This window comes from Botrytis cinerea, chromosome 4 (assembly GCF_000143535.2).
Source record: "Botrytis cinerea B05.10 chromosome 4, complete sequence".
Taxonomy (NCBI): Eukaryota; Fungi; Ascomycota; class Leotiomycetes; order Helotiales; family Sclerotiniaceae; genus Botrytis; species Botrytis cinerea.
In genome coordinates, this window is record NC_037313.1 from 1,158,578 (window position 1) to 1,183,548 (window position 24,971).

The window sequence follows — 24,971 nt, forward strand, 5'->3', positions numbered from 1 at the left end:
TTGTTTGATAAGGAGCGATGGATGGATTGGATGAATGAAATGGCTGGGAATCGACTGGACTGCATTTGGGACGCTGGTTTTTATATAACTAACATTATAGGAGATACGTACATATATCCAAGGGTTTGAGAATACTATTTTTAATCTCATACCGCGACGTTTGGGAATGCTAGATACTAGGTAGATACTAGATAGGGAGGTAGGTAGGTAGGTAGATATATAAAAAGGAGGTCCAAAAATGAATTTCGTGGCTGGGACACCAAATAAACATACGAGTAGTTTAATAAGGGGTATACACATTCATTCGATTTCATCAATCAATCCAAAATCCCTCATTATCATTCATGCATGCACGTTCACCATAACCATTACCGTGATCTTTCCTGCTTCTTCTCCATACCCAACCTACCAATAAATAAATCCACTCGCAATCATCATTTCGTGAAGCTATTCCCACTTTATCTCTTGCTATATATGCATCATAGATATGATATGATATGATATCTACCCCGCATTGATTCTCTTGTTTGCTTGTTGCTCTGACTAGAGTGAGCACGCATATACATGTATATAGCTAGGTATTTATCTATAACTACCGATATTACATTACATTATTATATCATCCAATTTCCTCGGAGAATAGCTTAAATTACCATTACATCATTTCCTTCACACACGAGGAAACTTTTATTCCGAGTCGATCTTTTCTTCTCGGTATCTTGTGAAAAGAAATCAAGAAAAATCTTTGTTTTTTTTTGGGGGATGTGCTGGAGGGAGGGAATGCTGTGGTGATGATGTTGTGAAATTGGTGGGTGTGTGGTTGGTTACCCTATGATGTGCTATTGTGGCATGGTATTGGTTTCCCGGAGGGCGAGGGAAGTGCGGGATAAATACATACATACTACAGACATACAGACATACATATTCAACGACCATATCGTGGGCAAGTGCCTATTTATCAGAAAAGTGCACGCTTGGTTCTCGACCAGATTCGTTTGGATATATTTCCTCTTTGTCTTGGGTGTGCTCCCCGAGCTGCTCCACCAGTATTTTCAGATTATTCGGGAAGTGCAGTGTAGTGCAGTGCATTTCTGGGTTTTGGTTTATTGCCAGTGGCGATAAGTAGGGATATCAATCTGAAGTTTTTTTTGAGCCGGGGGGATTTGGAAGCAGATGTCATGGTTGGAGATGATGCATTCAGGATATTCTTGTGATTTACAGATTGTTGTGGTGTTTTATGATGGCATAGCGACTGTCGGGAAATGGAGGTATTGGCATGTTACCTAGAGGCTAAAAGTGGTTTCTAGCTTGCTATCATAGTAACACTATTATCATCATCATTGTCGCTCATTTGCATTATCAATACGAACGAAATTACTTGAATACCGTTATTAAAAGTTTCCATCGTCTTATTCCTCATCGCCGAATTTTCCCATAGCCCAAAAAACCAAACACATACCCGCAACTCAAATCTTCTGTTCGCATAGCAAGAATATGCTTACACTCTCACTCTTCTCACAGGTGTGAGAGTGCACTCCTGAAGCGGGCTCAAGTTCGTTCATGTATGGTTCTTTTAAAATCTGCATACACACTCTCTCTGTTGGTTTTTATACTGTAATCGGATACCGAGTATTGAGCTGTAAGTTGCGGGGTCGGATGATAGAGGAAGAGCGCTCTGTACTTAGATTTTTAATATTCTTGTATATAAAGAAGATTGCATATCAATCATAAAATGATACAATATGCTATATGAGAGTCAGGATTTACGAAATCCGTATCCCTCTTTGAAAACCGACACACAGTGATATGATATTATTTTCACACCATCTTTTACTTTCCGTTTTAGGATTAAACAAGTAATGTAATGACGTTGATGCGTGGAGAACAAAAATTACAATATAAAGAATGGCAATGCAAAGAACAATTCCTCGAGAATAACACTGAGCTAATATCGTGACACCAATCACTCCTTCTCGAATTCATCACTCACGAGCCCAACATCTATTCGAAAGTACGGTGGTCATGCAACCGTTACGCCAATAGATACCCTGTATACAATTCCCCGTTCTTGCGAATTGAGAATCTTCCTTGCTCTGAAAAGTATACATTTTATATCCCAAAAGAATTCAAGGCAGAAATTGCACCACCGATTCCAGGTGCCAGCGTACAGATCAAATAGAGAAACTAGAAAATTTCATTGATTACCTAGTACCTATAAAAATCAAATTCTCATCTCGTGTGTCAGCGCGCAGTTCATCAGGTTTCCAAACACCACAACGCGCAATAGGTTGTTCTTTCGCGTTTCGCTTCTTCAGCTAGTCGCGTGATCTTTGCACTCCGTGGAAGAAATGTAAAGTTTTTTTTTTTTGGTTTTTTTTTTGGAAGTTGGGTGGGTTCTCAATCTCACATTCTCCTTTTCTTCTCTCTTTTCTTCGGAGAGAATGACTTTAGTTGTCATGCTGGTTTACAAATCCACTTTCATTGTGAGATTTCGATCGACAAAAAGACTGTATGATGAGAAGGGAAGAAAATCGATTTGGAAATATACATAATGGACAGGGTTGAGTTAATATCTGTCGAAATCTGAAAAGGGGCTTGGAAAATATTGTCACGGGCTATTTACTCGCGTGAATCCTCATAAGAAACGGTTGTCTGTCGATTCGTTTTGGGAGGTCTGGGGTTTTGGTAATAGGGTGCGTAGTTTCATGTACCGCTCGCTTCGCTTCGCTGCTTGTGGTTATGGTTATGGCATGGAAAGGAAAGGAATGGGTTGGTGTGGGATGTGTTTACTATTCTTATTATCGATATTCGTTTCATTGTCATTATCATACACATTAGTCTGTTATTCGTCAAAAATGCCTATAGAAGCACTTTACCCATTCTCTAAAATCTCTCCTCCAAAATCTTAAGATGATAATTAGATATTCACAGAGTTTTATAGGTGGCTCGTAATAAACCACACAAATCTCCTTTTCGACAAGCGGGGAAGTGCAAAATAAAAATCTTGATGGTTTCTGGATTCTCGTCGAATTGCCGGGTTAAGAAAATGTACTTCTTCCCGTTAAGGTATGTGGGATTTCAATGATGTATATGTATCATTTGTCAATATATCAAGACTCGAGAGAGATGACAACGACAGCAGAAATAGCAAAATGAATATCTCTGTTCCAAATCATACACTCCGCACATAGTTACAAATTTACTTTTAAAATTTCCGTTAACATTAATTATCTATAGCTGCCATTAAAATTCCAGGGATCATAATTCCCTGTCTTCGTACAGATTTAGAAGTTATTGGTGATGTAGATACCTGAGGTTATATGTCCTCAAGTGTCAGAAAATAACGAAAGAACAAAAACAATAGGGGCTCCACTAGTGATTAATCACTGAGATGTATTGAACTTGGTTGAATATCCATAGATATAGAGTCGTCTGTGTAAGCATATAAAAAATACTATCAATTTGTTTACACATTGCTAATTACTGTTTTAGTTATATTTCCACAGCTGTGATGGAAAAGAATCCTCAGGTGCTCATGATTGTCTGTTCATATTGTAAACGTATAGAATTATTATAGAAATCGTTTGTATTGGAGCTTATCAATATCTTCCTCATGTACATATTCTCAAACTCGAGACTCAACCATGAGCCGATAGCACAAATCACGATTGCCGAAAACGACAATAAATTAGACGATATTGATGATTTAGCTATCATCTCTTTCATCTAAGATTGGGATCTTCATTTATGAAGGATGCTTGATTTATAAATATGATTATTTGATTGTAGTATGGATGGAGGATTAAGTCTCTTATATCAAGTTTGTAGCCTTCCGGCAGAGAAAGGTCACAGTATTTGTTTGTTGTTTCAATGTTTTGTGAACATAGTAATGTGGTTTTGTGTGCCCGTAGGATACTTTTTCTACATATATACTCATATTTTGTATCTTTCTAGCGTATCTATTCGTGTAAAGAGTCCAAGTGGATACTGAAATTTTGTATTATGATAAGTACAGGCGACGATGTGTTGGGAAATAGATTATATGGTTTGGCTATGTAGAACACGTACTATTCAAGTATTCAAGCTGCCATTTCTTGGGATGCTGAAGAGTGAGTGGAAGGTTGTGATGGAGAAATACAACATGGCTATAAGGTTGTGGAAGCTTGAAATTATTGTCGAAGGTCAAGTGATAATAGCTGATAATATTTGATAGCAAAACATGCGATTTTTCGTTGATAAGTATAAAATTAAGTAACTTGAAGAACACCATCACTTTAGAGCAAAAGGAGTGGTAAATGGAGACAGAATATGAATAACTCTTTAGTCAAGAAGACTCAAAAGGATTGATACCTTAAGATAGCATAAGTATCTTGATTGATCTAGTATCATCGATTGAGGAAAAAGTGTACCAAATGAACAATTTATAGACAAAACCATTTGTTTCGATCAGTCCCAGAAGTGTAACGATTTCTCGATAACCACTCTTGCATCATTGAGTAAATATATATTCTTCCCCGTGCAATTCCGCAGGTGTACTCATACTATTCTTATAAATAGCAGTGCCAGGAAAGTAAAACCTTATCATATCAATAAATCTCAGATGAACACACGTGAATGAAGTCAAGAGAGAAAAAAAAGCTGAGGTGGGGCTAAAACATGTTGTAAACATGTAGACTGAGCCTTTGATATAGTCAAATGGTTGATAGCTGGAATAGGCATGAAGAGTGATGGAAAGGAGGATGTTATAGGCGCATAATAGTGACGGCAACACAGAGATATGCAATAGTAACACTATTCTGTGACAGACGATGAAAGCTGGATATGACAGCGATAATTAGATGAGAAATACTAAACATTTTCCATGAGTGTCAAACAAAGTATAGTAAGATCGCTTCTCGAAATTCTGAATGTTAGATCATTTGTAATGTGAAGATGATATCATAGATCCCACATTCTCACAGATTCTCATGTTGTTTAGAGAGAAAATAAAGAAGGAGCAGAAAGGGGAATTTATACCCATCCCTCTCATTCAGGCACACAAATTTTCTGAATCGTCAAATTTGACCTTTCTAAGATGGGAAAACATTTATTACGCACCAACCGCAAATATGATAACCCCTCATTTCAATTCAGCTAACAACGGAAGTAAATAATCGTCTATGAAACAAGTCCTATATACACATACTACTTCCAATCAAAGCTAAGAAGACCACGCCGAAGAAATATACAAGGTTTGACATGGCTGGTGCGTCACGATACTTCAGCATCCACATGCCCCAAAAAAACTATCTGTGTTGCATAAACATTCCAGCTAAAGAAATCCATAGAGTGATATATTTCTCGATAAGAAATCTAAATCGACAGCAATCAAGGTTCACTAAAAAGGACACGAATGCATAGTGAAAATGCGAAAAGATGACACCAAAAACGATAAGCAACACGGAGAATAAACGGTGATATGGACGAGAGATGAGATTTCTGGCTATCTCTGTTTAGAGCATACTCTTTCGTGTAGATCAGGGGGTTGTCTCTATAAATGAGTCTCTTACAAATTTGATGAATTAGTTTCTGGGGGGTAGATGTTAAAATACATAGGAGACTGTTGATGCTAGTTCTACTTGGTTTCGCTCAGTGATTTCTCGCCAGCTTAGATACTCTAGTTGGGTAGTCTCGACTCTCACGGTTTAATCGATGCTATTAGCAGCGTGGTTAATCTCGGTTCTGCTATGTAAATCTACTTTAATAATCCATAGTGGCAAGAGATAAGAATTAAACCGAAGTTCCACGTGCGAAGAAAGTAACAATAAATCTATTCAAGTTTGACGCTTTTCAGTCTTTACGTAAAGATTTTATTTGAGTACGAGTATTGTCCAACGTTAAAATTTATATTGTTTACAGAGGGAGCTGTCCGCGCTGAACTGAGCCTACTGAGCCAACTTCTTTCCCATCTCCACCTGCCACCTAGGCCCAAATCGTTTCATAGCCCAAACAACTAAGAACGCACTGATCCATCCAATTATGGCGAGTATCGTAAATAGCCATCCATCTCCAATGGATTGCAGCAAAGGTTGCGCAATCACTGATCCGACACAGCTGAAAATTGTTCGCACAAATGTGCTCACTGCTACACCACTAGAACTACGCTTGGGGAGGAACTCCGTGAGCCTATCATTGCATTAGCGAAAAACTTCTCAAATGATTTGCTAGTCTATTGAAGAGAAGATACTGACATAGTAGTTGCGGTAGAAAAGATGATCATAGTTCCAAACCCAAAGAAGAAATTCGCAATTAAGGGGACGATCCAATGAACCCCTTTCTCCGCAGTCCATCCAAACCATAGAAGACCAGCAGGATAGATAGCAGCAGCAAGTAAAACATTTTCTCTCATGCGATCTTCTGGTCGCAGAATAAGTTTGCCAGATTCATCAAATCGACCAGCAGCACGAGCTTCTCGATGCATGATAGCATCCGACCATTTACCTCCCACAAAACCTGCCACAATGTATCCCAGTGAGCCCGGGATATATGTCAGTCCGACTACTACCTCGGAGAAATTATATGGCTCCTCTCCGAATGTCTTTTGAATGGCAATATTCAATATGTATAAAGATCCAAAGGTTATGCTACCGATGTAGACCGTGACTGAGACGGCTGGAAACCGAAGATAGCCCAATATCTTTAGTGGATCAACTATGGACTGTTTCAAAATGGCTACTACCTTTTTCGTTCTCTGTTGAATGTATATCGGGGTCGAAAAGGGAGCAAACTTGGATTGATGAGATGGGACGGTCCCATCAGCAGGTTCCTCGACGATTGAGGCTCGTCTTACAAGTGTCTCAGGGAGGCAAATTAACAAAGTAATCAATAATACTCCTCCGTAGATAGTTTGAAACCACTGGGTACTTCGCCAGCCCCATTTCTCCGCTAATGCTCCACCAATAATTGGAGCTAGAAGCGGTCCCAACATAGGACCCAGGAAGAATATTCCCATTGCACGACCGCGCTCTTTTGGCTCCCAGATATCAGCAATGGTTCCTGCACCGATAGCTAAAACAGAAGCAGCTGCACCCCCTCCTAATACTCTCATCACGATCAGCATTGTCATAGAAGTAGATATTGCGGCAATGGCACTCCATAAAGTGAAAAACGCGAAAGATATCAAGTATATTGTCCGACGACCAAATAGTTCCGAAAAGGCAGACCACCAGAGTGGAAATATGGACATAGCTAAAAGGTACATAGCCACGGCGAGGTTGGTGAGTGTTTTGGAAGTATGAAAGTCTTCGGAGAGTTCAGTAAGTGCAGCTGCGCAGAAGATCAGTACCTGTAGCAGAATAAAAGCTTGTCAATTGAGTGAGATGGAAGGAATAAAGACCCACGAAAGAATATAGCACTCCCCAGAGGCGCCGCAGCACCCGCCACCGCAACAATAAATGTTATTAACCACTTGGCGCCATTTCCATAGTTTTGTGGATTTTCGATTTCTGGTATAATGGTCAATATTCCAAGTAATCCTCGCCGGTTTAATCGTGGTACTGTTGTTGTAGGGGGGTTCTCCAATGTCAAGTTCAGTTTTTCGCCCGGAGAGATTTCTGGACGCACAAGAGCTGGACTGGTGGACTCATTCAGAGATTCAAACTCTTTGTTTGACTCTACACCTCGGGTAGCTGTGGGTTTTAGACCATGAATCTCTCGAGGGATTGCTTGGCTGTCCTCTGCCTTCTCTTCATCTACCATCATTTTGTTGTACAAAACACCGACCGAGTATGTATGATTAAAGTACTATTTCTACCCAGAGTTGTAGGGTTGAAAAAGTCTCTGTAGATGTCTATATGAAACCACAAATTGTTTATCGAAGAAAAAGTTGCGAGTGATGAAAAATGAACAAGAGGGAACAGATAGAACGCGCTCAAGGGGTAAGAGAAATAGGAATTATTTCATGCGCCCGTACGTCAATTAACTCCCAGCTTTGAAGCTCCTGGTGGGGACGGGGCAACTCTGTGCCGGGGAGCCAAACCACTGATGATATCGAAGCTTACGAAACTCGGAGACCCTTCCGTTGACAACAATTTGATCTCGGAAGCTCCGATGATCTCGTCGGGCTTGAGCTCGGAAGCTATTCCGACACTATCCAATTTTAATTCGGAAGGTCATCCGTCGCCCTTGAATTTCGCCGTCTCGGTCTTTGAGTTTAACAAAAAGAGAACCAACAACAAGATGCTCTTTTGATATAAGAAGCAGTCTCCAGCAGTTTGTCAAAAGTTTTTTTTTTAACTCATCATAATACATCATATCAATTTCTCAAAATTTTTGCAGTATCATATTATCAGTTCAAATATGGAGAACGTTCTTGTCATCGGAGCCACTGGCAATATCGGTGTCGCAGCAGTACTTGGAGCCCTGCAATCTAAGCGTCATGTACTTGCAATAGTGAGAAACCAGGCCTCTGCGGACAAGTTGTTTAAACATGTGGGAACAAAGAACGGCATCACAACCATCGAAGCTGACATCATGTCAGAAGGAGGAGTGCAAACTGTGGTGGACCAAGTCCGGGCTGGGAAACTGCCAGGTTTTCAGCACGTTTACTCTGCTAGTAAGTGAAATTCATAATATGCTTGATTTTCCCTTTACTGACTGCCAATGAAGCTGGAGGTGCATACGGTGCAACACCATTGACTGAGTTAAGCCTCAACGAATTGCGTCAAATCATGAGTGTCAACTTTGAATCCAACTTTTGTAAGATCTCTATAGATTTAGCATTAACATATCCACTAACTTCCACAGTCGCCTACCGTGCAACAATTCCATATTTGCTAGAGCAAAAGAAAGCAACTAGCTTCACACTCTGCACTGGAGCACAGGGTGATATTGGAGCTCGCGCAGCACCTGCTATCTCACAAGGTCCCCTCTTCTCGATGGCAAATGTAGCCTGCCGTGACAATACTGACACGAGCGTTCGCTTCAATGAAGTGTACCTTAATTGTCGGGTTGAAGTTGATTCATCGGCCGCTCAAACGGGAGCAATGAAATCGTCTGATTTTGCTCGTTCTTATACAGAACTGCTTTCCAGACCAGAAATCAAGAGTTCTCGCATAATTGTGTCCACACATGATGATCTGAAGGATTTGAAGCACAAGAAGAAGATTACTTAGTGTAGCTTTCAAGATACACTTGATTTACGTAGTAGAATCGACGAATTTCATAAACGAATCCTAGCATAGCGAATTATGGAAGCTTGAGCTGGCTTAATGCGAGTTATCCGAGAAATGTTGCATGTGAAAGATTCTTGTCTGAAAACAATGGGGGAAGGAACAAATCTTGTCGTTTAATTGTGGATTCGGGCTATTTTTTGTCCGTCTTGTTTCCGAGTGCTTTAATAAGCTTCGGATCGCTTCCGAGACTTGGACCTTGGTACCATGTTTTTAATACTGAGAACCAGATACACTATGGGAATGAAGATAATGCACAGATTGTAATTTTCAGATACAAAATCAAGGATACTTCGCTGAGTATCATACTTGTCTTTTCAATTCTAGCTCAAGAAGAGCTCCAACTCGAAGCTTTGTCCCGTGCGGATAGCACACCTATGCCACATTCCATTCTGTCGCCCATCACCTCCACTGTACAACGAGGTAAAATCTTTGACCGGTCTGAACCTATCACAATTGAATCAAGATTCTCAGAGGAAGTATGGATACTCGAGCACCAAAAAGACAGAAGGTGACAACGGCTTGTGATCCCTGCCGAGGCCGTAAGGTAGCAGTAGCTCCAACGAAAATTCTGATGACATCTACTAAGCTTCGCTGATAGGTCAAATGTGATGGCCATCAACCAGGTATCACTTGATAAATAAATGACAAAAATTCAATGCCACTTATATGTGCTAATCATTCCATTCTCATAGTGTGTGGACCATGCGAGAGAAGGTCCAAGTCAGTTTCTTGCACTTGGGCTACGGACTTTTTACATGCTCCATCGGCATCAGCAGATTATATCAAACGTCTAGAAGATCGGATAAAATTGCTAGAAGCAAATAACAGTCAGGGTTCCCAGATACGAACAAACATCATCTCAAGTTCAAACAGTACTTCAGGAAACTCATTAGCAGAGACCATAAGTAGCCATAGAGCTACTACTTCAGCCTCACCTGCATCTGCATCATGGCTATCTACAGTTTCGTGGGAGGAATATCCATCAATGAATACACCGGAAATGAGCGCCAATCAATGGCAATCTAATCCGACTGCCGCCATCAGCCCAAGATTAGTTCCTTCATTTCAAGAGCTTTCAAAAAGCATCGATAATATATGCGCCTCTAGCGACCTTCCTACCCATAATATTGTGTTTGATCAAAATCATGGAACCATTGTTATCGACAGACCTTCTGCCCAAAGTTTCATGCAAGAAGTGGAGAAACTAGTCACAGAGAAAATCGGTGAAGCATCAACATCAACATCAGATACCCTTGGCTTTTATATTAACACTGCCTCGTCCGCAGTTCCAAATTATGGATCACTGCAAAGGGATCTGGACTATGTCTTACCAACTCGGGAGCAAGCCGATAGCCTATTGACATCGTATTTTGACAATGTTCATTTTTTATATCCGTTTTTAGACAAAATGGGATTACGAGAAGAGTACGAGAAGATTTGGAGCTGCGAAAATTACACGACCGACCAGGGGTCGCTGATTTGTCTAATAAACTCAGTATTTGCTATCAGTAGCCGCCAAACGAAAACAACAGTTTCAAACCATGAGAATATGGCTGCCATATTCTGCAGAAGAGCACAAGGATTTCTCAACATCCCAACGTGTTCGATCCGCTCAGTCCAGTCATATCTTAATTTAGCGTTGTATTTTCAGAGCACAGGCGAATCTCGTACATGTTGGCTGTGTGTTGGAAATGCAATACGCATAGTCCAGATGCTTGAACTTGACTTATCTGAAACAAGCGAACGAATAGACAAAAGTCAAGCTAGAGAATCGCTTCGCAAAGCTTGGCATAGTTGTGTTATTATGGATAGAGAGGTTCAAATGCTATATGGCCGACCATCTATGATTGATCCACAAGCTGCTGCTGCCATCCCGCTCCACTTACTTGCGGAGGAAGATAACTATCAACCGAGGCACAATGAAGAGAACACCATCGAAAAGCCGCAGACTTATACTGCTGATTTCTACAAGTCTTGTCTAGAACTTTACGATATCTTGTATGCCGTATTTCTCAATTCACGGCGTGGTAAATCCGATACAAATGTGATAAAAGGGCGGTACACTTCCGATAACATCTCATCTCCTGGGATAAACATCTCCATTCTCCGTCTACAGGAAGAACTTTCAAAGTGGGAACAAGAAAATCCTAACCACCTGAGACTTGAGAAGCGCTCGACACACAACAATCTAAACGCTGTACAGACCCGTCGAGCAGTATTTCTTCATCAAAGGTACGTATAAGTATACATGCAAGAGTAACTTATAAGACCAAACTGACAGTATTTCAAGATATCTCCACATTCAACTATTGTTACTAACGCCCGTTCTTCAACAACTCATTGGCACCGAATCTCGAAATAAATCAGAAAGCATCCCTCTTGGAAGTGTCCTCTCTCATCGAATCTCTCAACAATGTGCAATTGTGTGTGTTGAGATTGCCCAAGAAGCTATTGATACTATATACCTTCGCGAAACTTCAGGTTCGAACGAAATCTCCGCATGGTGGTGCAATGTGATCTTCCTGTATAAGTCTGCAACAGTACTGATCGCGGGAGGTCTTTGTCCTTCTGTTGCGGCTGAAATATCAGAAGCTTCAATTCACGAGAGTTTTGATAAAGCCACGGCAATTCTCAGACAGTACACTGTCTTTTACTCGTCGATCCTCCGTCTCGTCACTGTGCTCGATATTCTGTTTCAGATCGTGCCTCAAAAATTCTCCCGTTTGAAGAAAGCTTCTCAACGGGTTGAAGCTGGTGCTGGGCTATCTACTCCCGATGACGATAACAGCGCGGTAACATTTCAGTACTGGTGTCCAATAAAACCAATCCGCCATGCAGCATCTGCTCAACAAGATGCTGTGAGTTCTAACCCCAAGAATAACGGCTCATCTCAGATTCTCACAGATTTGGATCGACTTTTCGACACAAACGACTTTACATGGCTTACCAAAATGCCTTTTAATACTTGAGGAAGTTCCGGTATTTGAATTGGCGGGATGGTTGTTCTGGAAAAGTTGTAATTATATAATGTATGCTTGTATGCATATCCGTTCGGAGGCTCGGAGCGGTTGGATGATCAATCGATTTGAGCTAGACGTGCCTTCTCATGAATAGTTGCAAAAAGGTATCTTCGGATGACTTGAAGGAAGACAAGCTATGTAGTCATCAAGTATTGACACCTGCACTAAATCTCCAGATGAAGTGGGTGGGAGGCTTGACTTAATCATTGTCCACATATTTTCCTTCACAGATTATCCTCGTGTGTTTTCCCAGTTTTCATTCCACATGATTAGGTATCTTTCACGTCGTCTGATTTTCCCGCTGTCTATGTTATCCCTGGAACAAATCTATGACGTACAGTGCAACCACCATAAAATCCAACAACCGACAGAGACAAATCCCAATAATCATAATCGAAACTCACAGACCTCTCGGAAGCTCCCCCCCCCCCAAAAAAAACATTAGTCTTACTTAAACCGCATTCCTCCCGACCATTCCACCACCAGTTCAGACCGAGACGCAGTCTACTCAACAGCGATTGCATCCTGTGCAACAGAGCTTATTTCTCTCCGCAAGCCAAATAGAGAGAGCAAAAGCCTCCAGATTCTCGTTTCCTCATATAGTAATTTCACAAATCGATCAAGTCTATAATCTCTCTTTCACCATCTCCGTCATCGGATGCACAGCCTTTCCCTTTAGCAAACAGCCATCAGACATATTGCCCAGTAATCCACACGAGCACTTCTCGCCAAACCCCCGAGATCACTCGCATCGAAAACCGAAAGCATCTCTCTCCACCGCGATACTCACTACCATTCATTAATATCGTTCAAGAAGCATAATCATAACCAAAGAAAACGCCATACATACACAAAAAGTCATATCCCGATCAACCCATCCATCATCTTTTCCACTCTAGCACATGCCTCAAATCCTCCACGTATGCGGTACGGCTTGAAGCCCATCTCCCATCTTCCAAATCACCAGACCAATCAATCTCCTAATTCCCATATGCATTTTTCCCTTCTACTACACACCAAATATCAAATATATATTAACAAAATCCCGAGCCCCTGTCCAGTTTTCTTCGTTTCCATATTCAAATATCACAGAACTGCTGTCAATATTTCCTGCAACAAAAAAAGACAATTGACTCAATATCATGCGCAGATGTGCGATATGGTTCGTGCAGAAATGAGAGAGGGGATGTATGTATTTATGAGAGTTGATGAGCAGCGAATAGATATCTACCTAGTAGTTTCAATTAGCTTGAAATAATAATAATAGAGGACTAATATGCCTAGGTAACATCTTCTCATCTTCTCATCTTCTCATTCACTTGAACAATCCAGTACTTTTCGTTGTATATCTGCACTATAACGACGCTCACATTATCCAGCGCGCAATATGAAACGAGAACAAGCGATATTGTATGTAATCCCTCCAATCGAACCAAAAAATGCCAACGTTCCTAATATAAAATGAAATGTTCAAAAAAAGTAAATTTGTACAGCGATTTATTCCCCCCGCCCCACTAAGATCTACAACTTGCTCCCCACCAAACTCCCTCCATCCAACGGGATCGTAGCCCCATTAACATAACTCCCCGCTTTACTAGCCAGGAACAAACAAGCTCCGGCGACATCCTCCTTACTTCCAATTCTGCCCAGCGGAATCCCACTCACAATCTCGTCCTTGAAATTCTTGAGCGTCGCTGCCATCATTTTACTTTCAAATGGTCCGCATGCGAGCACGTTACTCGTGATATTTCTCTTCCCCAAATGATTCGCGAGAACTCGGCTTAATTGATGCAATCCTGCTTTACTTGCCGAGTAGGAAAAGGTTTCGAGAGAAGGCACGCGGATTCCGTCGACAGAGCCGATGTTGATGATTCGTGCGGGGTCTTCGGGTGTAGAAGCTGCTTCCATAAGAGGGGTAAGTGCTTGCGTAAGAGTAAAGACTCGTGTGAGATTAAGAGTCAAAACTCTTGTCCAAGCCGCATCAGGAAATTCCGCATAAGGAGCTCCCCAATTGCTTCCCGAGTTATTGACCAGGATGTGTAATTTCGATTCTTTCTTTTGTAATTCATCGACCATGCGTTTGCAATCTTCGAGTTTGTAGAAATCGGCTGGGATGGCGTGGGCGGAACCTCTGCCTGTAGGAAAGAAGAATTAGCTTGGGTGTGTCGCACGAATTGCGAGACGTCGAGGTACCTACCTAGCGCATTCAACTCTTTGCAGGCTGCTTCACAGGCTTTGGCATCGCGGGATGAGATGTAGACTTTGGCTCCATTTGCGACGAAGCCCTCGGATATCATGCGGCCAATTCCCTTTGCGCCGCCGGTAACAAGAACGACTTTGTCCTATTGGTTTGTGAGTCTTAGGAATGCTAAAGGAGAGAGCTTCATTGCTTACCTTGACGTTGAAGAGATTTGCGGCATCCATGATTATAAAGAGATTACGAAGTGTTATCTATCTTGTGAAGAATAAGGAAAGAAACAATTGGGAGTTGGCAATGAAGGAGGTCGATGGAACCACATCTTTTATTGTGCCGAGGTTTCGACCGCGGAAAGGACGGAAAGTTCTAGTGTGGAGTAAAAGTGATGTTTTCTATGCTAGGCTAATAAATCATATACTTGACGTTGTATGGTAGGGAATACGTGATGATAGGGGGAGGCGGGGTTATGAGAGTGATTGTGTTCTAGGGCCTGCGAGAAAATCACCATGTCGGGGTTCTTTCGAAATTTGGGCATGGCGCCAGGGTGATGTTTTTTTCTTTTTCTTTTTTCTACACTGTCAAATCATATGGTTGTGGTTGTATGGTGGTTTGTGTGGTGGCTTATTACTCGTACATGGCAAAATGAAGGCAGGAGTGAGAGTGATAAAATTAACTCACAGCCGTTGAAAATAGTACCCGGGGTTTCCTGAGCCTCGGTTTGGCTAAAAACTGGGGTAAGCTCTGCTTATTTAGCGCCACGATGGCCACAGATGGATGCCCCACCAAGAGTTACATAAGCTGAGATAAGGTGCTGGTGGTGAGGAAAGACAGAAAAACTCATTCACTGCACGTCGCAATACTTTGCTACACGAGACCGAGAAAAGGCTGAGATAAGATTATAACATTAATAAAATCCAACGAGCAAAGAGATTAAAAGAGAGCGTAACAAGCATGGCCTCAGAACTCAGCTTGTCCGGTAAGTCGAGTTTTCATAGACGATTGAAATAGTGCTAAACAATCAGAAACGCGTGCTCTTCTTAAAGCCCAATTCGAAGATCAAGATCCGGCTCACCACGGTGAGAAATGGGATCAGCTCTGGAAAGACAAGGTCACTCCATGGGATAACGAATCACCCAATCCAGCGCTGGTTGATGTTCTAAATGAGCGGGAAGATCTAGCTTCGAAGAAAGCTGACGGTTCAAGAAAGAAAGCCTTAGTAGCAGGATGTGGAAAGGGGTATGATGTTTTGCTATTGAGTGCTATGGGTTATGATGCGTATGGGCTGGATATTTCCGAGACTGGTTTGCAGGGTGCTAGAGACACCGAAAAGGAGAAAGACGGGAAAGGTCTGTATGAACCGAAAGACGGAATCGAGAAAGGAAATGTTACGTGGATAGCCGGAGACTTCTTCAAGGATGATTTTTTGTCAGTCGTCAATGGAGAGAAAAGCTTTGATTTGATCTATGATTACACGGTATGCAGTTCTTTGGGTTCATTGTTGTCAAGAATACTAAATCTTGAAAAAGTTTGGTTGTGCATTACCTCCGAGTTTAAGGCCTGCATGGTCTAAACGATATCGTGAGCTTCTATCTCCAGAAGGAAGACTCATCTGTCTTGAATTTCCCACTACTAAATCTCCATCAATTGGAGGACCGCCATGGGCTATGCCACCAAGAATCTATGAAGGCCATTTGTCTCGTCCTGGGGAAGTATTGCCATATAATGAGGAGGACTGTGAGTTAGAAGTTGAGAAACTTGGCCTACCACATAAGAATGGCCTTCGTCGTATTGCACACTTTCACCCCAAAAGAACCAACAGGGGTGGATACGATGCAGATGGCAAGATAAATGATTGGGTCAGTGTTTGGTCGCACTAGATAGAGTCTCTCCTAGAATTAGAATGAGAATTCAAGTGCTTCTTAGTTATGATGTCTTTATGGTGCTCTCCGAAGAGAATTATAATGCTCGCCCAATCCAAATCCGTGTCGATAGTATGCCAGATGAATCGTCTCGGGCTTGTCTGTTCCAGGCTCAATCTTCTGGGCAGCTCCATTCTGTAACACACAAATCTCAACGTTATATGTCTTTGCGAGCGCAAGAAGCTCCAAATGACCACCCCATTCCGCAGTATCTCTAATTTTGTAAACGTATTTCTCGAGGGGTTCGTCTAAGAATGGGACAAAATCATCTGGGTGTCCTTCGATATATGTTGCGGCTGCTTTGCGGACCACTTTGTAACGCTGATCGTCCTTCAATCCTTCTGCTTCGGCTCCAAGAGGTATCCCAGCTTGTGATAACTGATCGGCTATAGCAGAGAAAAGGCAATGTCCGTCTGGTCTGATTTGTTTCTCCTGTAAACTTCTTGAAGTAAATTCCTCCTGCATTCGTTTCCTTTCGACTTCTCTTTCATCAGGCATATTCGCGGCTTCCTTCTTAGCTTCCTCTACAGCAGCTTCTTGTTCTGCCGCTCTTCGTGCAAGCCTTTCCTTTTGCCTATTGCGTTTTTTAGGCTGTCCCGACTCAGATTGTGCTGTTTCCGTGATCGAGGATTTTTCTAAAGAGTCCGTAATATTGTTGACACCATTTACGTCAGTCGCATTCGCAGAAGCTCCTGAAGCTTCCGCGTCAAGCTCTGGAACATCATCGATATCTGGAACATTGTCTCCATCCAAAGATGCTATCTCTTGAGCTTGCCGTTCCTTCAATTGTCGTTCTAGTTCCTCGCACTCATTGTTTACACCTTTGCGAGTCTTCTTTGATGCGCCTTTCTTCTTTTGTGTTATACGCCCTTGCAAATCTTTTTGCTCCTTCCGATGCCGACTTTGCATATCTTCGAAGCTCTCCATCTTAATCTCGAGTTTTGGTTTCTGTGGTAGATGTTGTTTTGTAGTGGGGTGGATGAGGGAGGGGCAGATCTTACAATTTCGAGACTGCCTCGTTGAGCTTATGAGACACACCCACCAGCACTTTTCAGGCAAGATATTATAAAACCACAATTTGACACGGCCGGGAATAAAGTCCGGAAAGTGCTCTTATTCCCAGTCGATGTAAATTTTAATAATTTGGTCCCCAAAATGAGAGATGTAGGTAGGAAAAATGAACAATTTTTCAGATATGCAACAAAACGAAGTTTAGTCAATTTATTCACGTGATGACGGATCTTATTGAGCGGCAGTTGAAATAGCGATGACGTAAGGTCACCATCAATTCGGTCCAATTGATCAGAAATGAAATCACCACCAAATGAAAACAGCCCTATACAATACTCTTATGACGATTCTTCGTTTCTATTCATACTGTATCTTGTTCAAACTACTTACAAGACTGATTGTCACTTTGTTCATCTCTACAACTTTGACAAAGCTATCGAGATATTTGTTCCACGACAATTCCGTCCCTTTCGTACCTATGTAGGCAGCTCATGCTCCAGCAAGTTCTGTATATTGTATACCACCATATCCCGCCACTTTAAATCGAAGTCCATGTTTTCATTCTGATACTGACACGTAGGAGAGCACCCCGTCATAATAGTAGCATGTAGCTTATATAGAAATAAATCCATCACTTCTCATTTTCTATAAATACAAATCAGACCAGACGTCTGTCACCTATCCATTCCAAAGCCATCCTATGCATCGGTAAGCTCCATGAAATCTTGCGTCGCACCCTCAGCGCCCATTGCAACGGCAAAAAAAGTAGCCCCTTCCGTCTTACTCAGGTTGGTCCAAGCATGCCATCCCGACCGTTGAATAACTACATCTCCCTTTTTGAAAACTCTTTTCTCTCCACTGTTCACCGTGTACCCCAATTCCCCGTCCGTTATAGTTACATAGTCAAGCGTACGCGTACGATGGAGGAACCCCTCGGCTCCACTGGGATTAGGTTCCAAGTGGCAAAACACAGCTACGCTGTTACCAGCCGAGGGGACGTTGGGTGTTTTCCCTTGCTTGATGGCTTCTTGGTGTGCTTCAAGGTCGGCGTCATCGGTGAATGAGAGTGTCGAGGCCGCAGAATAGGCGTATTGTACTGTCACGCCAGGAGCTTGTGACTTGGTTACAAATGAGGTGGAATCAGCAAAGGTAGTGGTTTTCCCATCAGGAGAATTGGTAGTAATGTAACATTTGTTATCAAACTTTGGGGTGTATGAAGACATGCTGAGCTGATCTTCCTAGGAATGTTTGAATCTGAGATATCCAGAGCAAAAGTTTGACTTGATGGGAGGTTACTGTGCTGTCGTGGGGTTGGTAGTAAACCAGTGGGAGAAGGTGGTGATATATATTCCACAATAATCAATGAGCCGATGTTCTGTGGTGGACCTACCACGTATTTGTTTCGTGGACGATGAGTGTGTAAACTACACATTACAACGATTGGTTGATTCCGGTGCAGAGGTGGATTTTGATGCAGAGGTTGACTTTGGTGCAGAGGTGGACTTTGATGCAGAGGTGGACTTTTATGCAGAGGTGAACTTTGATTCCAAACCCGTAGACATATTACCGCCATGTTGATACTGTTGAATGCTGCGAAATTCGGACTTCTGGTATTGATTAGATGTCCGGGTCGATTTACATTTTGCAGCAAATGTCTGCGATTTTTTCACTAATCGACGAAGTTAAAGAGAGATTCCGATATCTTAATCAAAGTCACAGCGGATTAGAGAAATTAGACTTTCAAGATTGGATGACTTGCAACAAACGACTTAGCTATTGAATCCATTCTGTGCCAATCGTGAATCCTTTATTCGCCCACAAGACACGCAAATCCCGGAAGAGACCAAAGGCTTCGATACTATTGGCAAATGTGTCTATATCAGTAGTTGTTGTAATTAAGCTTTGCAGGATTTTGAATACGCAATCAATCCGTGCCCCGTATCTCGCTGTTCTTTCTCGTGAATCTTTGTACACACTCACTGGGGTGTAAATTAAAGAGGCGAGAGTGGGATACCGATATGCTCACAACAATGTGCAAACTAAAGGCAAGTGAGCCATCCATATGGTTGAAGGTTTCTTGAAGAAATGCTCGTGGCAAGCCCCGAACGATTCTGGTCTGCCTAAGAGAAGAGATGTCTGGGTGTGGTTTAATTTATCAACATGAAATTGTTGGTGTGCTTACTCAGCATAATCCCCGCAGCAACCACAAGATCCCTAGGTACACTCACTTCCTTGTTTTCAACCGCGGGTCCTTAAGAACCCTAACCCTAAGAATTGTAAAGTAGAGAATTCATCGGCGTTCATGCACTCTAGCATCAGTGCATTGTACTCCTGAAGGAGTATGAATATGCAAAGAGCTTCAGAGGAGATCTTTGGCACAAGACTCCCGAAGAAAATAATATGACACTTGAAACTCTTTCGTTAAAGCTGCAAGTGTAACAAACTCGCAAGTGCGGGCTGTTTATCAGAGCCAGAGCTGCTCAATCACGAATGCATTGAGAAAGTGGATGGGGTAGGCCATGATTTTGGCAGCCTTTTCTTGTCGCAAGTGATCAACTATTATCCTACTGTGTTTCTTTCAGGTACCTTTCTGGCAGTTCCATATGCACCACCGGGAATGGCATCTGACTTGACCTGGTAAGACAGGTCGCAGAGCAAGCATTGGGATTCGGAAGGTTTGGATATATGCTGTTCTTCCTTGAACAGGATCCATGTAAATTGATGAATGCACATGTGCGTTTGGTTTCTACTTTCATTTTGAGCTCATGTCCTGTGAAATTTACAGCCACGGATACTGAGATAAACAAGACTGAAAGTATCTTCTCCCTCATGTATGGCCCTGGGGAAGATAGTGCCAAGAAATTATGACTTTTCGCTACCCTCCATACTTCCTTGAGAGAGAACTGTATAGCGCTACCCCCAACTTGGCAAGCTCCCATCTATATCTCCACCCTTCCTCAGATATTCTTTGACTCCAGCTTCCGTAGCCCGAGAAGTTGGTACCGTCGTTGTTTTGGACAAATTCTGGGTATTCAAGAGGAAAAATAGGATGAACTTGACCCACAAATTCCATGTCGTGCACTTTTCATTGAGCAGAACCACAAGAATGTTGTGAGAATGGGAAGTGTGTCAAAGATTATGGAGTTATTCAAAAAAAAAAATCTGGTCACAAATGAGGTGAATACTACAGGACATTAGCTATAGTTTTATGCGAAAGATCAGCTTAATGGGTTTTTGGAAGAGCTTTTTGACGGTAGATTGAAGTGAGGAGATCATTCGGGGGAAGTTGTGATATATACTACGTACACATGTTGGAGTAAGCTTTAAAAGTCAATCGCGGAATTATTAGAATCGAAAGACGAGATATTTTTGATGTGTTCTGTTAATTCTTCTATTCTATGGCTATTTCTCCATCTTTTAACAAATGAAATTCATGAGGATGCATGCTATAAATGATTGTTGTGAGTTTCCCTTTCCCATACCATCTCCTCCGAGCTCCAATATCACCGATATCACCAATGTCCAAACTCCAAAATAAATCTACCAACCCATATCCAAATAGGAAACCCAAGCACCTTGTCAAATATTTCCTTTCCCCTCTTTTAGACCTCCATCATACCATCCCGGCTTAATCTCTTTCCTTGCCAAACCTTCAATCCCGCAAAGTAAGGACGAGAAGTATCAGCTCCGTTACTAGCATAGAAGGTTTCAAATGCAGCGATCTCACTGGGATGAATATAGTGAAAGAGCAACATCATGTTAAGCATCAATACTCCATCGAAGATAATAAGGAATACCTCATGACTTCTAATGAGTCCAGTGGTTCCCGTCAAATTCTCCACCAAGCGAATCAAAGATCGAATGGCAATAAGAGCAGAAGCGATGTACATAGCTACGAGATGTCTCTTGTATGGAATACCTGTACAAGGGGCCTTTGGCTCTGTGTTTCCAGAAATGCGTTCCGAGGGGTTTTGCGATATATTGTATTGGAATTTCGCAGCTGTGAAGACGAAGATTACGAGGAAGACTAATTGCTCGCCTAGACCCATCATGACAAGTCTATTACCGAGTCTAATCCAGCTGACGGGCATAGTAGTCATAAGGCGAAGAATAGAACCGACAATGAGGATTATAACGGAGAAACAATCGAAGAAGAGGAAAATCTTCTGGAATCTGCTAAGACGAATTGGAGATTGTGATTCGCCGCCTACTGCTTTGACGAGATGCTCATAGTACATGTAGACTGCGGCTGCCATGATGGTTGGCGATACGAGAATACAGGTGTATTGAATGCCGAAAGGAATAACTGAGAAATTTGGAGATTCAAAGTGTGAAATCAAGCGGCATGCATAACCGATTGCTTCGACTATTGATGAATGTTAGTACAGTAGTTTTATCCTTGAGAATTGGGCAACTAACGTAAACCTCCCACTGCAATGGGAATGAAGAACTTGGTCTTTGATCGTGAGATTTGATATGTGTGTAGAAGTGTTGTCTGGACGAAAATTGCTGCGAACATAGCTGAAACTGCCATGGCTGGTACATAGCAGTAGTATGCACATGATTCCAGGGTCGTTGTGGCCACCATGATTACGGTTGTTTTTGTTATCGGAGTAGGAATCTGGGGAATTGGAGAAAGATTTTAAAGTTATAATGGGGATTTAGATATCAGGTGGATAGTATGTGATGATGAGATGTGTTGTGAAGATATATTTCCTCGAGAGAAGACCCCTCATCTATATAGCAAGACAGAAAATCCATCATGATAACAGTCGCACATTATGTTGACTTTTTGAAAAGACCGTATTATGTCGAAACACAATAATAATTCCTGGTGTCCCATATCTCGAATGAAAATAGCACATCTTGGCACAGCAAAGAAAAGTTTAAGGATATCTGGAACCAATCAAATCGCCTCGCATAACGCATAGCGAAGCTTAACAGGGGGTTTGGGGTAGTGCTTAGCTTAAACAGCCCAAAGTGGGGCATTCCAGAACCCCGAATACGCAAATGCGAGAGTTTAAATTCAACTAGCGTGTACCGCAGCGATCCTCTGGAGATTTCCTCAAGTTTCATAGGGCTTAATGGAATTCGATCGACACCTGTCAATTTTGAACCTCCGATTTCTAACCTCCGACTTTCATCTTATCACAGATACATTCTCGTCGATGATTAAGTGGCTTAGTATTAGTGATAAAATGAGGGGAAAATTTTTATAAACCTGGCAACATGTGGACAGGACGGTAAAGAGGTACAGGTACCCAGAACTGTCCAGACTTCTAGTGCAAAATTTTGGGAAGCATTGGTTACAAGGTGATGTACCTATCACAGAATAATTGAACAATCCTCAACGCTACCAAATATATGGCTAGTGGATTTACCCCATAGCCTCCCTTTACATTTCCTTTCTAGAATTCAAGACTTTTCGAAGACAGAGACCCAGATTTAAGTCCCAGCGACGATCTAAGCTGAGGGCACCCGGTGAGCCTATCTCCACTGCGCTTTTTTGGTGGGTTTCTGTTTTTCGGCGTCATGGCTGCAAGAACTCACAAATCAACTAATCCACTTCTTGTTATTAATATATTGTATACCTATATAGAACTGCGGGTGGGTTATCTTGTGGGGTCTACTCAATCTCGACGTCGTAATGTTTGAATTCAAGGCAGCCATGTGGAACCCAGTCTTTGTCCTCTTAACCCGGAACAATCCCTACATCTTTTCATGCAATCCCTCGGGTCACGAATCAAACCTTTGTGTGGAAGCAGGTGTTCCCATCATATTAGAGGTAATTGCAATTTCGGTCGAAACAAATGGTTATGGTTGATCTCGAAACACCCTGTTGATCTTTCGCTCGATATCTGCGGCGAGATAGGGACGTCCACCAGAGGCAATATTCATGAATCCTGCAACACTCAGCTCACCTTCATCAATATCTTGAATTGAGCTTGGTTGTTTCGCCAAAGTTGTGATGGACATCAGTTTCGTTAGCCTGGAAAGACGAGACCAACAGTTTGGTGTCCCATCAATATTTCATCTTACAGTATTCATGAACCACATCCTCATATGCTCTAGTTAGTCTATTCGATATCTCCATTGGTCATGAACTTTCAGGATTATAGGTATGACATTCTAATTCCAGTTACAGACCTCACAACTAATATCTTGGAAGCCGTTCGGAAGAATGCTCCTCGGACAAAGCGAATCATCATTACCTCATCCTTCGCCTCGATTGTAGATCTGGAAAAGTGGGTTGGATCTGAATATATATATATACAAAGAGAAGGATTGGAATTCAACTACCCATTATGTTGCATCAGATATCTAAGCATAAATCCAAATGTGCATCGGAAGCTTTTGCTGAAAAGGCAACATGGAATGTTGTGGAAGGAAACAAACTCAACTACAGTCTGTCGACCATGTGTCCCCTCACGGCATACGGACCAAGTGCGCAGAATGTCACATCGTTTGAAACCCCCAATGCTTCGTCGCAGGTATCCATCGATTAGAGGACATTGTACAAAATGCCAATTTCTTTGGCTACGCCGATGTCCACAACGTGGAAGAAATTCATCCTCGAGTTTGTGAATCTGCCAAAGCTGGTAGCCATCGCTTCCTGACCACGGGGGATAAGTACACATATGCTCAATTGTGGCCGCCTGGGGAGGTTGCATAATCATTATCTGTGGTATAGGCTACAAAACCATACGATGTAATGATTTTGCTTTGCTTCAAGTCCACGATATGCTGAACATCTTTATACTAGCTACTATCCTGGAGCTAAATATTCGATCCTGTTTGCAAAGTTTGCAAGAGTAGCAACGAACAATTTTCGCCAAAACTACTACATATATAGAATAATGATGCTAGTAAGTTGAGCCGACCAACCTACGTACTAAGCATCATCATGGGCACTTTGACTTCACTTCTACCCTCCTTTGCCAACATCTGATCTACCTGCCAGGGTGTCTGTGGCTTCCATTCTTCAAAAACCCCCCCGACTGGTCTATAATTGATATAAAAATGAGATGACCTTAATTCATACAGCAGCCTTTTCCATTCTCCGCTTGCATTTTTCTTTTCAAGACTTATTGACAATTTCATGAGAGTTCGGAATCCGTGTTTTTCATAGAGACCACGACCACTGTCCGATACCCAGAGTTTGAAAGCAACTTAGCATGAACTAAAGAGCTTTCCAAGATATCACGGAAAGCAAGAGAGGTATTAAGATTGTATCTCGCTTACCTCTATGAATCCTTCTAACCCTAACTTATCTGCCATGTTGGTACCCCAGTTCATCAGAAGTGTGCCAACACCTTTTCCTCTATACTTTGGATGGACTGAAGTTTGATTCAGAGCTACATGAGAACGGTCAGGTTACGGCAGTTCCAACAAGGCTATGCAGATTGATATGAAAAAATTGGGGAAAGATTGGCTTACCGATATGACGTCTATTCATCCATTGTTGCCGAGGTGTATAACACTGTCTCACAAATTCGGTTGTAAAATCCCTACCGTCTCCTTCTGGTCACCAAGTTGCAATTATCTTGGGAAATTCGTTGGGCCATGGCGTCTCTGTAAATATGAGCCACTAATTTTATCTATTATAAGCACA

General features: G+C 42.0%; 8 protein-coding genes across 9 annotated transcripts; 3 read left to right on the forward strand and 5 right to left on the reverse strand.

Annotated features, from left to right (window-relative positions):
• Positions 1 to 5,837: 5,837 nt before the first annotated feature.
• Positions 5,838 to 7,794, reverse strand: BCIN_04g03200 (hypothetical protein). Its single transcript, XM_024692507.1, has 3 exons — positions 7,380 to 7,794; positions 6,231 to 7,305; positions 5,838 to 6,165 (listed from the first exon to the last, which is right to left on the reverse strand). The coding sequence occupies exons 1-3, from the start codon at positions 7,738 to 7,740 to the stop codon at positions 5,925 to 5,927; spliced, it is 1,677 nt and encodes a 558-aa protein (XP_024548284.1). The 5' UTR covers positions 7,741 to 7,794; the 3' UTR covers positions 5,838 to 5,924.
• A 371-nt stretch (positions 7,795 to 8,165) lies between these two features.
• On the forward strand, positions 8,166 to 9,218 carry BCIN_04g03210 (hypothetical protein). The gene is made up of 3 exons (XM_024692508.1): positions 8,166 to 8,593; positions 8,647 to 8,736; positions 8,785 to 9,218. Exons 1-3 carry the CDS (start codon positions 8,338 to 8,340, stop codon positions 9,150 to 9,152), a joined length of 714 nt encoding a protein of 237 aa, XP_024548285.1. The 5' UTR covers positions 8,166 to 8,337; the 3' UTR covers positions 9,153 to 9,218.
• Positions 9,219 to 9,396: 178 nt separating this feature from the next.
• Positions 9,397 to 12,637, forward strand: BCIN_04g03220 (hypothetical protein). 2 transcript variants are annotated; one of them, XM_024692510.1, is made up of 5 exons: positions 9,397 to 9,632; positions 9,684 to 9,756; positions 9,811 to 9,835; positions 9,905 to 11,444; positions 11,503 to 12,637. In XM_024692510.1, exons 2-5 carry the CDS (start codon positions 9,691 to 9,693, stop codon positions 12,179 to 12,181), a joined length of 2,310 nt encoding a protein of 769 aa, XP_024548286.1. In that variant the 5' UTR covers positions 9,397 to 9,632; positions 9,684 to 9,690; the 3' UTR covers positions 12,182 to 12,637. The 2 variants fall into 2 exon arrangements, with proteins under 2 accessions (XP_024548286.1, XP_024548287.1); XM_024692509.1 differs by having other exon boundaries at positions 9,397 to 9,756.
• Positions 12,638 to 13,407: 770 nt separating this feature from the next.
• BCIN_04g03230 (hypothetical protein) lies at positions 13,408 to 14,688 on the reverse strand. The gene is made up of 3 exons (XM_024692511.1): positions 14,627 to 14,688; positions 14,430 to 14,574; positions 13,408 to 14,367 (listed from the first exon to the last, which is right to left on the reverse strand). The coding sequence occupies exons 1-3, from the start codon at positions 14,654 to 14,656 to the stop codon at positions 13,754 to 13,756; spliced, it is 789 nt and encodes a 262-aa protein (XP_024548288.1). The 5' UTR covers positions 14,657 to 14,688; the 3' UTR covers positions 13,408 to 13,753.
• A 541-nt stretch (positions 14,689 to 15,229) lies between these two features.
• On the forward strand, positions 15,230 to 16,340 carry BCIN_04g03240 (hypothetical protein). Its single transcript, XM_024692512.1, has 3 exons — positions 15,230 to 15,405; positions 15,452 to 15,903; positions 15,956 to 16,340. The coding sequence occupies exons 1-3, from the start codon at positions 15,381 to 15,383 to the stop codon at positions 16,304 to 16,306; spliced, it is 828 nt and encodes a 275-aa protein (XP_024548289.1). The 5' UTR covers positions 15,230 to 15,380; the 3' UTR covers positions 16,307 to 16,340.
• A 2-nt stretch (positions 16,341 to 16,342) lies between these two features.
• Bcotu2 lies at positions 16,343 to 17,531 on the reverse strand. The gene has a single exon (XM_001546203.2). The coding sequence runs from the start codon at positions 17,273 to 17,275 to the stop codon at positions 16,364 to 16,366; it is 912 nt and encodes a 303-aa protein (XP_001546253.1). The 5' UTR covers positions 17,276 to 17,531; the 3' UTR covers positions 16,343 to 16,363.
• Positions 17,532 to 17,977: 446 nt separating this feature from the next.
• BCIN_04g03260 (hypothetical protein) lies at positions 17,978 to 19,480 on the reverse strand. The gene has a single exon (XM_001546202.2). It carries the CDS (start codon positions 18,580 to 18,582, stop codon positions 18,058 to 18,060), a length of 525 nt encoding a protein of 174 aa, XP_001546252.1. The 5' UTR covers positions 18,583 to 19,480; the 3' UTR covers positions 17,978 to 18,057.
• A 1,004-nt stretch (positions 19,481 to 20,484) lies between these two features.
• BCIN_04g03270 (hypothetical protein) lies at positions 20,485 to 22,118 on the reverse strand. The gene is made up of 2 exons (XM_001546200.2): positions 21,779 to 22,118; positions 20,485 to 21,725 (listed from the first exon to the last, which is right to left on the reverse strand). The coding sequence occupies exons 1-2, from the start codon at positions 21,945 to 21,947 to the stop codon at positions 20,962 to 20,964; spliced, it is 933 nt and encodes a 310-aa protein (XP_001546250.2). The 5' UTR covers positions 21,948 to 22,118; the 3' UTR covers positions 20,485 to 20,961.
• Between the last annotated feature and the right edge of the window lie 2,853 nt (positions 22,119 to 24,971).